Source organism: Hemicordylus capensis, chromosome 1 (genome assembly GCF_027244095.1).
Source record: "Hemicordylus capensis ecotype Gifberg chromosome 1, rHemCap1.1.pri, whole genome shotgun sequence".
Taxonomy (NCBI): domain Eukaryota; kingdom Metazoa; phylum Chordata; class Lepidosauria; order Squamata; family Cordylidae; genus Hemicordylus; species Hemicordylus capensis.
The window spans coordinates 317,218,515-317,233,035 of NC_069657.1; the positions used below are offsets into that span (position 1 = coordinate 317,218,515).

The window sequence follows — 14,521 nt, forward strand, 5'->3', positions numbered from 1 at the left end:
TCCAGTATCACAAGCCACTCCTCCCCTGTAAGTTTGGGAGAATGGTCTGCCAGGAGAGCACCCGGAACTTCCTTGTCTTTATTGATTTGTTCAAGTGAAGAAGATCCAGAATAGGGAGAAGACCCTCGTCTCTTTAGGGCACCTGGAAGTATCTCGAGTAAAAGTCCCTTCCCCGATGCTCCAAGGGGACTGGTTCTATAGCTCCCTTTTGAAGCAGCGATGGGATCATTTGCAAGTATTATGAGTTGAGTGCGTGTATTTTATTCCCGTGTAAATGGGACAGCTTGAAAATTCGACATCATAGCTGGTTGTGAAAATGGCATTGGATGTTATATGACGCCAGGCATTGGATGTTATATGATGCCACTCTGGGGAATAGGAAGCAAGGCAAATAGGAGAGAGCGCTTATAGATGAGATACTTCCTTGCCCGAGCTGTCAAACCGACTGCTTAGAGTGGTCCTGAGAACAAGCTCTTTGTTGATGTCTTTGTTTAGGGATTTATTTTTGCTTCCAAGTGAAATTTTGAAGCCTTCCTAAAATTGCTGCGATAGGCAGGCATGTAGTGGTACTTTTGCTGGACAAAGTTCTTGAATCTTTGGGAGTAAGACTGTTGTTGGGTACACAAGCAACATATTTGGATTGTTTTAATTTCTCCATTTTTTCATCAATGTGAGAATTGAACAATCCATCACCACCAAAGGGGAGAGTTTCTATCTTTTCCTTCATGTTATGTAGATTTTGTTTCTGCAAGGTCTTTTGCAGTGCTCAGGGATTGTCTCAGGATATTTGCTGACTTGCTTATAGCTGCTTTGAATTTCTCATGAAAGGCTTCAGGAACATCCTTAAGATCATCCTTGAGAGAGTCCCAAACTGAAAAGTGATATGGCCATACATGACATACAGTTCAAAATTTTAAGAGCCAAACAGGACATGGAATAGAATTTCCATCCCATGGAGTCCAGCTTATTCCCTTCTTTGTATACCAGGGCTGAGTGTAACCTGGCAGACTCTGAACTAACTACACAGTCAACCACGAAAGAGTTGGATGGTGAGTCCTTGAATAGAAAGGGACAGGAGTCCTCCTAAACCCTATAAAGATTTTCAAGTCCCTTTGGAAGTAGTAGAAAAGACAAAGAGGTTGTCCCAGACCACCTTTGCAGAATTCACTAGTTCCAGCCTCATGGGGAGAGAAGCAGGTTGAGTTGCTGATGAATTAGCATAAAACTGTAAACCAGATCTTCCATTTCCAGTTTAGAAGTTTACAGTTTGAGCCCCAATGCCACTGCCATGTCAGCAAATCTGGACCGTATAAGAATGGACCTCTTCAGTGGGAGAACTCAAAGGAGGGTTTGCTACAGACTCATCTGGCGAGCAGTCAGACAGATTCTCGGTAAGAACAGACTCATCAGCCAAGGATAAGGTTGAATTGTATTCACCCTCAGAAGTGACTTTGTCTTTGTCTTTATCTTCTACAGGCTAAGAAATTGTCCGGCAGGAGGGCACTCCAGAGCTGATGGAGGATAAATAGCTGCCAGCTGGGATAGCTTCACAAGGGCAGGTGAAGATGGGGAAGTTAAGGTCTTTTAAAAAGGAGAGGAATGTGGCAGTGCTGGCTGTGTTTCAGGAGTCTTGCTAGATGGAAAGGTCAGATTCCCTTTTAAATTACTGGGCTTCCAGAGCTTATATTTCTTGAAATCATAAGGCAGTCCTGGGGATGGTAGGTAGTAAGAGTTGCAGTAACACTGCAGACCACTGATACAGCCAGGATCCAGGGCACCTGGGGAACTCCAACAGGTGTTAGTGCCAACAGACTCAACATTGGAGACTGAGAAGTAGATTATGCCAAAGGTCTATCCGTCACTTACCTGCCTTGAGCTGTAGATCATGTGTGAGGCGATATCGTTGATGTCAAAGTGGAAGCTGGCTTCTGCTGTGCTGATATCAAGCCAGGTTTAACGAAAGACGAAGTCGATTGAGTTGACGCTGGGGAAGGTTTTGAGCGCTTAGATCTGGCTGAAGTTGAAGATTCTGAAATAGACATTGAGGGCCAAGAGCGCTTTGAGCTGGAAGATGGTGAGCCAGTACATTCCTGCTTCCATTTTTTGTAGCGGCGATGGTGAAGGTCCTCAGTAGCAGTAGAGGGCTTTTTGAAGTCAGTCCTTTTTAGGGTGGGGAATAGAAGAACTTGACACAGCCCTTTAGCCCAAGGGGTGATCTCCTGCCAGTGTCGACACTGACAATATCGAGGGAGACGGAGAAGGAATTCCTGACTCTTCTTCGTCTGTTGCGAGAAGGCCAGACAGATCTCGCAGGCCTTTATGCTGTGACCTTCTCCAAGACAAAGCAGGCACTCATTGTGCTTGTCTGAGGAGGGATAGGTACAGCCACAAGAAGGACACTTCTTCTATGTTTTCTTAAAGTCCATCAGGGGGAGTGGCACACCAAGATTAGAAGAAAACCATATACAGACCACGTTGATGTCAGAGAAAACAATGAACAAGTTGAAGACGAAAGATATAGAGTAGTTTTGTTAAAAAAAAAACCAGGCAGAGTCAAACTGATAATGAAACAAGAGGAAGAATAGCCAAAAAACCGGTCCAAAAATCCAGATACCAGAGAAACACAATTGAAGAATGAGGGGCAACAAAGCAACAACCTTCCAAACTGTGCAGAGTGACGGTCGAGATGGAACTGAGGACAAAGGTGCTTTCCCGTCGAAAGTAATGGAAGTACCATGTGTGTGATTCGGTGGAGCCAAAGAATGCCTCTTGGAGCCTGATAATCTTCCGCAGGGCTTACTGCACAGAACCCAAGTTGTGATGGAACATGGATCACTTCAAAGATCAAGACATTATGTGATTTGCATCAAAGGGTAGAGCTATTTGTGCACCCATATCTAGATCTTAAAAGATAAGGTTAGCAGTCTAACTAATGACACTGGCCACCTTCATTTCGATCAAGTTTCAAACGGCATGAATTTTGATGCAGTTCATAAAGGCCATCTCTGCAAGCACACACTGCTCTTCTTCCACTCACTTCAAATCCTTCAAACTCAGGCACTGCAACACTTCTTACAAGATCCCTATCCAGTGTCCTACAGGCAAAAGGGCACTAGCCTGGGTGGATATAAGCAGTTTTGCACACCAACTGTGTAAATGCTACACATACAACTTGGTGAGCGTGGGCTGGGGGTGAGTTTCTTGATAAAAACCAACGAGATGTTTACCCAGCAAGCATAACCCTACCTTCCTTAAATATCAGCTTTCCAGATGAATCTGATGTGTAACAGCCAATATACTCCTGGATGTCGGTGTGTTCATGATTGTTAATTCGAACACAGTGGTTCCCACTAGCAGCAGCCAGCCAGCGAATTAAACTCGTTTTGCCAACTGAAGTATTTCCTTGAATCAGTACAGGATAAGTCCTAGAAATAGGCCGACAAGAAAGTTAGATGCAACATTTTATAGTGATCAACAATGAAAATTAACACCACATGATCAACATTCTTCCAATGAAATAAAATTACTTAAATGTAATTAATTTTGTCCATCATATAGGGCACAATCTAGCCAAATGAGTGATAACTGTGGTTTTAGAAAAATACTTTTGAAGAACAAATTCTGACCAAACAGTCAGAATGAGAACGTTTCAAAAGCAATTTTAGTAAATTCCATTCTTATATTCAATACATCCATATGTATATACAGATACACCCCACAGAAAAATACTGATGTATACCATGGAGACCGAAAAATAGAATTGTAGTGGAGAATAACCTGTTTTGTGGGGAAGATACATATTTACACATCCGGTGAATTGCTCACAAATTAAAATACATGGTTGAGATGATATACATATTGACCTATAATAGTGCTTATTAGCTCCAGATTCCACAAAAATATTAGGCTGCTTATTTCCAAACACTCCATTCCTCCAAAGGAAGAGAGCTTCTGGCAAGACATTTTTTGCTTGTGTGTTTTCAGTACTGTTTGAGTTAATATTTGGTCTTTGCAATATTTATATGACTAATAAAAATAAGGTGTACATGAATGCAAGAAATCATACAGTCATTCCTCTCCAACCGTGAGGGTTGTGTTCTTACAAAACCTTGTGGTTGGCAAATTCACAGTTGGTAAGCAATAGGAATAAATGGGAATGAGGGGGTTAGGGGAACCACGGTCCCAAAAGGAAATTCAAGGAAATACTTCTTGGAGGAAACTGATTATCTAGATCCATTTCAAACTGGCTTTAGAGCTGGCTATGGGGTTGAGACAGCCTTGGTCGGCCTGATAGATGACCTTTACCAGGGAATCAACAGAGGGAGTGTGAGTCTGCTGGTTCTTCTGGATCTCTTGGCAGCGTTCGATACCATCAACCATGGTATCCTTCTGGATCGCCTGGGGGAGTTGGGGATAGGGGGCACTGCCTTGCAGTGGTTCCGTTCCTATCTCTTGGGTAGGTTCCAGATGGTGGAGCTTGGTGACAGTTGCTCCTCAAAACAGGAGCTGTTATACGGAGTCCCTCTGGGCTCCATTCTGTCACCAATGCTTTTTAACATCTACATGAAACTGCTGGGTGAGGTCATCAGGAGGTTTGGTGCTGGGTGTTATCAGTATGCTGATGACACCCAAATCTACTTCTCCCTTTCATCTTCAGGAAATGGCACTCATTCTCTAAATGCCTGCCTACAGGCAGTAATGGGCTGGATGAGGAATAACAAATTGAAGCTCAATCCAAGAAAGACTGAGGTGCTCATTGTAGGGCTCAAGCATGACTTGTCCCCATAGCTAAGCAGGGTCTGCCCTGGTTGCATATGAATGGGAGACTTGATGTGTGAGCACTGTAAGATATTCCCCTCAGGGGATGAAGCCGCTCTGGGAAGAGCAGAAGGTTTCAAGTTCCCTCCCTAGCTTCTCCAAGATAGGGCTGAGAGAGATTCCTGCCTGCAACCTTGGAGAAGCCACTGCCAGTCTGTGAAGACAATACTGAGCTAGATAGACCAATGGTCTGACTCAGTATATGGCAGTTTCCTATGTTCCTAGATCTTCCTGTGCTGGATGGGGTTACATTCCCCCCAGAAGGAGCAGGTGCGCAGCTTGGGAGTACTCCTGGACCCAGGCCTCACCCTGGTATCTCAGGTGGAGGCCATGGCCAGGAGTGCTTTCTATCAGCTTCGGCTGATTCGACAGCTGCGCCCATTCCTCAAAGAGGATGACCTCAAAACAGTGGTGCATCAGCTGGTAACCTCCCGGCTTGACTATTGCAATGCGCTCTACGTGGGGCTGCCTTTGTACGTAGTCCGGAAACTTCAGCTAATTCAGAATGCGGCAGCCAGATTGGTCTCTGGGGCAACCCGGAGAGACCATATTATGCCTTGAAACAATTGCACTGGCTTGAAACAATTGCACTGGCTGCTCATATGTTTCCGGGCAAAATACATAGTGCTGGTTATTACCTTTAAAGCCCTGAACAGCTTGGGTCCGAGATATCTTAGAAAGCGCCTTCTTTTACACGATCCCCACCGCACATTAAGGTCATCCGAGGAAGTCCATCTCCAGTTACCACCGGTTCGTTTGGTGGCGACTCAGAGGCGGGCCTTTTTTGTGGCTGCTCCCGGGATGTGGAATGCACTCCCAGCAGAAATTCGTAATCTTAATTCCTTACTGACCTTCAAGAGAGCCCTTAAAACCCATCTGTTTGGCCTGGCCTTTCAAAGTTTTTAATTAGTCTTAATGCTAACCAGGTTTTCAGTGTTTTAATTGTTATGATAGTTTAATTGTTTTTTAAGATGTTTTAATTGGGGTTAATATTTATATCTGTTTAAATAAATAAATAAATAAATGCACATCAAATACAGAGGTGGGGGAAAATTTGAAGTAACTTACAATACTACGCTGTAAAGAAGAGAAGGTGAGAGGTCCAGGCAGGGAGCTGCCCCATGTAAGCTGTAAGCCCCGCCTTGACCAGAGGCACCCACTGGCATGCAAAGAGAAATGGCTGCAGAGGGAAATGGAGAGTGGAGAGAAATGGCGAGCAGAAGAGGGGCGGGGAATGAGGGAAATGTCATGCAGAGGGAAACAGATTGGAGGGAGGGCAGGGGATGAGGGAAGGAGAGAAGAGGAGGGATGTGGACAAGGGAAATAGTATGCGGAGGCAGGGCGGGGGAAGAGGTAAATGGAGCATGGATGAAATGTTATTCAGAGGCGGGGCAGGGAACGAGGGAAATGTTGTGTGGAGGTGGGGCAGTTGACAAGGGAAATGGAGAGTGCAGACGGGGTGGGGGATGAGGAAAGGAGAGCGGAGGGAAATGGAGAGTGAAGGAAATTGTGTGCAGAGGAAGGGAACGAGCGGGAGAGTGGAGGAACTGTGCAAATAAAGGCCATTTTTGCCTTTATTTGCACTTGCCTGGAACAAAGGCAGAAGCAATTGAGCCAACATGGGAGGTGGCAGAGGGAAAGGAAGTGAAATGTGGGTGCAGGAAGGGTGCCTTGGTTCTGAAGTCCTGGGGATCAGCCTGTTAATGTCCACAACTTTTTCCATTTGTTTTGCTGCTTTCTGGCTTCAGAGATATGATGTGTCATTTTTTAGTCTTCCCCTCCGTTGCAGGGCACGAGAGGGAAACCAGTGAGGGAGGGAAGCCCATGAGAGGTTCGGAGCGATGGGTGCACCTGAAAGGGAAGGGAGGGAAGAGGAGGGAATAGGTGCTTGGTGGGGAGAAGAGGGCCCTGGATGTGAGCCTCATGCTGGTTAGGGGCAAAGAGGAGTGGGAAATCATGTATACTTACGTTGCATTAAGCAAGACTGACCACAAACTCACAGTCGCAAATACTCAAAACGATGGTTGGTGAGGGATGACTGTACATACATACTCTCTCAAAAGCAAACAAAACGCTTTCCTAACAACTTGAAAAACCATTTTTATGTAACAGAAGTAAGAGTAAGTGCCTTTTAGTGGACAGATTAGAGAACATCCCAGTATTAACAATAACAAGTCGGAAGAAGAGTAAAACTCAAGTCTAACATACCCAGCAGATACAACTCTGACAATATCTCCAAGATTAAGTTTAACCGAATGTGTGAGCACATAAGTCTCATCCACAATGGGATCTTCATCACCAAGTGAAATCCAATATCCTTCAATCTTTATCGTTTTTCCTCCTTTAGGTTCTGGTAAGGGCTAAAATAATATTACAGAAACAAATGCTGTTCAAGTCAAGAATAATTAATTGTTTGTAAAGACAGTGCTCCTAGAACATTGCTCAGGCACAATTTAATAAGACAGCAGGGTAGGGTATTTCCCTCTCATGAGAAGTATGGGAGATTATCACACCCGGGTTATGATATAAGCCACCAGGCAAGCACAAAAGCTGCAGTACTTCTGGTACAGAATGAGAAAAACTTTCAATTCACAAGCACACATGTACAGTTCCTATGTTTCATATTTGATGGGACAAATCACCTAGCAACACATGGATGCAACTCAGTTTCTCTAGAAAGTGCACATTGCTCTAATTACAGCAAATTTTATACATCAAGTGTGTGTGAAAATGCCGTCACAGCAATACCACAATTTCAGTCACCAATGATTGATAGATAACCTTAAGCTTAAGTTATATGCAATGTATAGCTAACAGCAGAGTCCACCCTAACTAGTTTATTGATGCACACAAGATACACCCACATTCAGTTAGTTCTTTATGCCCAGCACTTTATGTTCAAAATAAATACAAGGTCAACAGAACTGTACAAAAATCCAGTTCATTGCTTCAGTGAAACAGAGACAATCAAAAGATAATTCTACAAATATAATCATCAATGGTCTTCAGGATGAACCAAATGATTCAAATGACTTAAGTGTCATACATGCTACCAAATCATTCAAATGACTTAAGTGCCATACATGCCTATGAACAAATTTCAAGGTAAATCTAAGATGTAATAAATAGGAAGTTTAAGATTAAAACTAGAACTCAGTGGAGAACAATTCAATTACTTTTTAAAGGTGGTACCAAAATATTCAGAAACTACTTACCTGCTTGAGAATGCTTTTGATGTTTCCTGTCAGAATATGCTGACATATTAGTTTCTGAACTATTGGATAGGAAACTCTATCAAGCTGCGTGAGAAAGCCCATGCAAAAACCCTATTGAGAAAAACAGATTTATTTATTTGTTAAATAAACTCAAAGGAATATTTTAGGTATTAATACTAGAGAACCTTGAATAAGTCTTTTCTTTACTAGAATTAAATAAGATGTTGAGGAAAAGAGAACAAAGGTGGTCACCTCATAAAGTGAGCGCTGCATGTTGTTGCATGGATTGTTCGATGCAAATCTCAAAGCTCTGCACAGGGTACGAAGGCTGTAGTGAGGCCTGTGGCCTGTCCCTTCCGCCAGTTTTGTTTCACACTCCTTTCTCACAGACAAATAGAAGCTAAAGAAACATGACATAAATCTAATGTTAACTACCTAGGCTTGATTTTTCATTTTGTTTCAGAGATTATCCTGAATCACTATCTTCTTTCACAAAGCTAGATAAGAGAACTGATGTTTCCACAAGGAATTCTTACTTCACATTTTTTGCTCACCATTCCAATCTATTAGTTAGTACAGTATAGCAGTAAGTCACTCTACTATAAAGAATAATCTCTACACAGCTCTAAACATTATCATTATCACTATCTCTGATGTGTAAAGTATCCCTGGCCCCAAGATTACGCATATAATCAAGAGTCACTGATGATTCAAATACTTTTCACCCGTATTCTTCTCAGCCCAGCTGCAGACCTTTGAAGCAACAATGTTCTGCAGAGAAACAATTTTCTGACAGATAATCCAATTCATTTAAGTCATGCAAATAAAATAATACCAAAGTATCCAAACGAAAGGAAGAGTTGTAATAAATTATGAATCACTGCCAAGATCATGAACTGCTTTGGGTAAGGGATAGCAGAGGACATCCATACTGAGCTAAGACTGGTGGATTCAAAAAGAAAAGAAAAGAAAAAGTTATTAAAGGCTGCATGTTATTCTGTAAATACTAAGGTCAAGGGAGGTTAAGGAAGAAGAAGCCCTGCAGCAGAGGGAGAGGCCACCTGCTTGCCAGATGGCCCGCAGGGTGAGAGACCGGTGTTGGCTGTCTGTTGCTGCTGCTGTTGAGTGCCTGCCTGCAGAAGAGGGAGAGACCATCTGCCAGCCCCCTGCCTGACCTGTGGGACTGTGGCCTCTGGCAGTGGCTGCTTTGCAGGACAGGGGCCCAGGAGAGACCTAGAGGTCCCTGCTTTCTATATGCCCAGGGTGGTCATCTCGGGGCCTATAAAGGGATGCTGGCTGTGGCAGCAGGGCCGCCACCAAAAAGGGGTTGCCCCTTTGGGTGAGCCACTTTGGGAGAAAGCGAGGGCAAGGGCCAGGCCTCCTGGTCCAGGTATTTGTATGTAGGAGGGAGATATTTAATAGTTGGACTTCTGTTTTAATTAGTCCTGGGTGAGATTGTTTTAGAATGTGTCTGAGCTTACCAGGAGATGGGGACAGGGGGAGTGTCCACTGACCGTGGGGCAGCAATTCCGGTGGTGGTGGGGAACAGAAGAAGTAACATTGGTAGGTCAGCTGGCCATTACAGGGGAAGGGGACTTGGAAACTTAACAGCTGTTTCCCCTTCCAGCTGTCCTGCCAGCTCTTTGAATTTGGGGAGCAGTGCTAACCCACCTTGAAACCTCACCTTGCTCTTTTGTAATGCCAGTTTGGTCCAGTACAAATTAGAAACCATCCATGATTTGATTCTGGACAAAGGCGCCAATCTGGTATGTACTACAGAGACCTGGCTGGGGGAGGCTGGCGGCCCAGTGGGTCCCAGCTTCTCCCTCCAGGGTACTCTGTTGAGGATCGGGTGAGGGACTGTGGGCTGTAGGTGGAGGTGGAGTGGCTGTAGTTTATAAGAATAACCTTTCCCTTACCAGGATCCCTGTTAAAGTGTCAGACCATATTGAATGTGTGTACTTAGGTTTGGGGACCAGGGATAGACTGAGACTTCTGTTGGTGTACCAATTGCCCCACTGCTCAACAGAGTCCCTAACTGAGCTGACGGACTTGGTCTCGGGCTTGATGTTGGAATCCCCCAGGCTTGTGGTGCTGGGGGACTTCAGTGTTCATTTCAGTACCAATTTGTCCAGGGTGGCTCAGGAGTTCATAGCGGCCATGACGACTATGGGCCTATCCCAAGCGGTCTCTGGATCGACGCATATTGCAGGTCACACGCTTGATTTGGTATTTTATTCTGATCAGGGTGGTGCTCCGTGGGTGGGGACTCCTTCGATCTCTCCGTTGTCATGGACGGACCATCATCTGGTTAAGGTTGGACTCACAATCACTTCCCACTTTGCAGGGGTGAAGGACCCCATTAGGATGGTATGCCAGAGAAGGTTATTGGATCCCATAGGATTTCAAGAAGCCTTGGAGGGATTTAGTGTTGGCTCTGCTGGTGATCCTGTTGATGCCCTGGTGGAGAACTGGAACAGCAAAATTACCAGGGCAGTAGACATGACTGCTCCTAAGCGTCCTCTTCGACCCGCTTCAAAATTGGCCCCTTGGTATAAGGAAGAACTACAGGGACTGAAGCAGCAAGGAAGACAACTGGAGCGCAAGTAGAGAAAGACTCGGCTTGAGTCTGACAGATTGTAACATAGAGCTCATTTGAAGACCTATGCTCAGGCAATACGTGCGGCAAAGAAGTTATTCTTTTTTGCCCATATTACATCCGCAAGTTCACGTCTGGTGGAGTTGTTCAGGGTTGTGAGAAAGCTAGTATGTGCCCCTCCTCTCTAGATTCAGAATCTGGAACCATTGATTACCTGCTGTGATGTGTTTAACAAATTCTTTGTGGGGGGAAATATGTCATATTTGGGCCGACTTAGATTCCATCTCCACAGTTATTTCAGTGTCTGATATGGAGGTGTCCAGCAACTCCTCTTATATGGTTAGGTTGGATCAGTTCCAGTTTGACTCTTGAGGATGTGGACAAGCTGATTGGAACGGTAAGGGCTACCACCTGTTCTCTTGACCCTTGCCCAACATGGCTTATAATATCTGGCAGGGGGGTTGTTGTAGAAGGCCTGGTAGAGATTATAAATGCATCTCTGAGGCATTTTAGATGCAAGGATGCCTCCTTGTCTTAAGGAGGCAATTATTAGACCTATTCTTAAGAAGCCTACCCTGGATCCCTCAGAGTTGAGCAACTACAGGCCTGTCTCAAACCTTCCATGGCTGGGCAATGTAAATGAGAGGGTGGTGGCCTCCCAGCCCCAGACAGTCTTGGAGGAAACCGATTATCTTGACCCATTTCAAACTGGCTTTCGGGCTGGCTATGGGGTGGAGACTGCCTTGGTCGACCTGATGGATGAGATCCAATTGGCAATTGACAGAGGAAATGTGACTCTGTTGGACCTTCTGGACCTCTCGGCGGCTTTCGATACTATCGACCATAGTATTCTTCTGGAGCATCTGAGGGGGTTGGGAGTGGGAGGCACGGCTTTGCAGATGGTGTCCCTTGGAGACTGCTTTTCTTCAAAATCTGAACTTTTGTATGGTGCACCTCAGGGCTCCATATTGCCTCCGATGTTGTTTAACATCTACATGCATCCGCTGGGAGAGATCGTCAGGAGATTTAGTGCAGGGTGCTATCAGTACACTGATGACATCCAAATCTATTTCTCCATGTCAGCATCATCGGGAGAGGGCATAACCTCCCTATATGCCTGTCTGGAATCAGTGATGGGCTGGATGAGGGATAACAAACTGAGACCGAATCCAGATAAGACGGAGGTACTCATTGTGTGGGGTCAAAACTGGAGTGACAATTTTGATCTCCCTGTTCTGGATTGGGTCACACTTCCCCAGAAGGAACAGGTATGCAGTCTAGGGGTGATTCTGGATCCAAGCCTCTCCCTGGTGTCCCCGGTTGAGGCAGTGGCCAGAAGTACCTTCTATCAGCTTCGGCTGATACGCCAGCTGCGTCCGTTTCTTGAGATGAACGACCTCAAAACAGTGATACATCTGCTGGTAACCTCCAGACTGGATTACTGCAATGCACTCTATGTGGGACTGCCCTTGTATGTAGTCTGGAAACTACAGTTTGTCCAGAATGTGGCAGCCAGGTTGGTCTCTGGGTCATCTCAGAGAGACCACATTACCTCCATACTGTAGGAGCTACACTGGCTGCCAATATGTTTCCGGGCAGAGTACAAAGTGTTGGTTATAACCTATAAGGCCATAAACACCTTGGGCCCTGGGTATTTAAGAGAAAGTCTTCTTTGTCATGAAACCCACCACCCATTGAGATCATCAGGAGAGGTCTGTCTTCAGTTGCCACCAGCTTGTATGGGGCTACTCAGGAACAGGCCTTATCTGCTGCTGCCCCAAGGCTTTGAAATGCACTCCCTATTGAAATAAGAGCCTCCCCATCTCTGACAGCTTTTTAAAAGTCTTTAAAGACTCATATGTTCACCCAGGCTTTTAATTAATATTGTTTTAATGGTTTTGATACTGTTTTAAAATATTGCTTTTAAAAATTTAAATTGTAATGTTCTAAATGTTTTGTTTTTGTTTTAACTAATGTTTTACTTTTTCTGTTTTTATTTTGTTGTAAACCACCCAGAGACGTAAGTTTTGGGTGGTATAAAAATATGTTGAATAATAAATAATAAAGGGAGACAGGGAAAAGCCTACATATCAATTAATACATGAATCAATGGCACTCAGTAAATAGAGCTCATACCATGTTACATGGACTACATTCTTACAGAGGTGACCAATAGTAGTACTAAGGTGGGAAATGAGCAGATTGGCATATGTGAACTCTGGAGAACAACTTAATTAAATTGCTCACTGCTATGAACAGTAATGTCAAATTATATAGCTAGAACATTTGGAATATGGGAACAGTAATTTTAAAGAGGAAAGGTTTTAGAGGTACCACATTACAAGGATGACAAAAGAAGCATACTTCTGCAAGGGAAGTGTATTATCACTGGTGCATTTACCCAATTCTTCACAAAATACTTTGTGTTCATTAAAATATGTGACTTACTTTATGATCCCTTGTACTGTGTTTCGGCTTACATTCAGACCTTTCAGATAATCCATGATGAGGATCTTCAAGTCATCTTCATTTTGTAGCTCTTCTACATAAAGTTCAGTAAACCTATAAAGATTATATTAAATTGTTAATACTCTTGCCCACTTATCATCACTGAAGTATGATGTTTCCTTATGCCTCCTGAATTAAAACTCCAACCTGTCTGTCAACACCAAGACTATAATACAAATACTGTATATATTATAGATAAACGAGGCATCAGAATTCAGGAGGAATCCACAGTTCAGGGGGTAGAGTACATGCTTTGTATGCAAAGGATCCCAGATTCAATCTCAACATCATAGCTAGCAAAGCTGGGGAAGGCTTCTGGTCCCCTCCTTGGAATGTTCCTGTTAGTCGGAGTCAACTATACTGGGCTTGGTGGAGCAGAGCTCCAAAACAGCAAGAGGTAGCTTAATATATTCTATTGGTGGAAAACCTGAACTACCACGGCCGTTGTCCCCACCACCCATATTCACTGTTCATGTATTTCAACTGTGAAACCATTTCAGATGAAAATAATGTTGCAAGATAAAGGAATTTAACGATTTTGGCCATGATCCAGTGAAAGCTACGTCCCAATGACATGAATACACTTTGTTAATTAATCCTCTATTCAAAGTAAATTGAACATGCTAAGCATAGGATGAAAAGTATCCTCTGTATTTTTTATTTATTTTCAACATTCAGCTTGTTGGTTTACCCACAGGCCATTTAAGTAATGGATCATGTTTAGGCTGTTAAGTCCCCCAAGATTTTCTGCATTAGCAAATAAATTGTTCTAATGGAGTTTATCTAATGTTCCAGTGTAGGATTAAAAATGTGATATTGAGATTACAGAGATTTGGCACCAGTGATGCACAGTGCAAATATTTCATGTTGAGCTATTTGGTGCTCCAACCTAAAGAACTTTAAAAAGGTAAAGTGTGACATTCGACTCCTGGTGCCCACAGAACCCTATGGTTTTCTTTTGGTAGAATACAGGAGGGGTTTACCATTATCTCCTCCCATGCAGTATGAGATGATGCCTTTCAGCATCTTCCTATATCGCTGCTGCCCAATATAGTACCAGTGGGGATTCGAACCAGCAAAAGACCTTTACTTCGAAACAAATCCAGTTCACTTAGTAGGCCTTCACAAACAGACTTATTAGCACAACATGAGAAGCCCCATTCATCCAATTCTGGAGAAGGTAGAAGAGATTTCTCCTGTTGCGTGGATCTTTGGAGCAGGCAGACAAGCTCAGTCTAACATGAGAGACTTTTCCACCCTCCAAATTGGGGTGAGTGGATTCTTACATAAAGTTTTAGAGCGGGAAGAAGCAACACAAGAAATTCATACTACTACTGCCTGCTCCAAAGCCTTGTGCGAAACAAGCCAATCCCATTTTCTG

General features: G+C 43.8%; 1 protein-coding gene across 3 annotated transcripts in view; it reads right to left on the reverse strand.

Moving 5' to 3' along the window:
• Positions 1-14,521, reverse strand: part of MDN1 (midasin AAA ATPase 1) — a 211,576-nt gene that overhangs the window by 156,631 nt on the left and 40,424 nt on the right. For all 3 annotated transcript variants that reach the window (XM_053287391.1, XM_053287389.1, XM_053287388.1), the window contains exons 20-24: positions 13,081-13,194; positions 8,286-8,433; positions 8,034-8,144; positions 7,027-7,178; positions 3,247-3,425 (exon numbers count right to left, since the gene is read on the reverse strand). In XM_053287391.1, the coding sequence (XP_053143366.1) occupies positions 3,247-3,425; positions 7,027-7,178; positions 8,034-8,144; positions 8,286-8,433; positions 13,081-13,194 (704 nt within the window). The remainder of the gene's footprint in view (positions 1-3,246; positions 3,426-7,026; positions 7,179-8,033; positions 8,145-8,285; positions 8,434-13,080; positions 13,195-14,521) is intronic.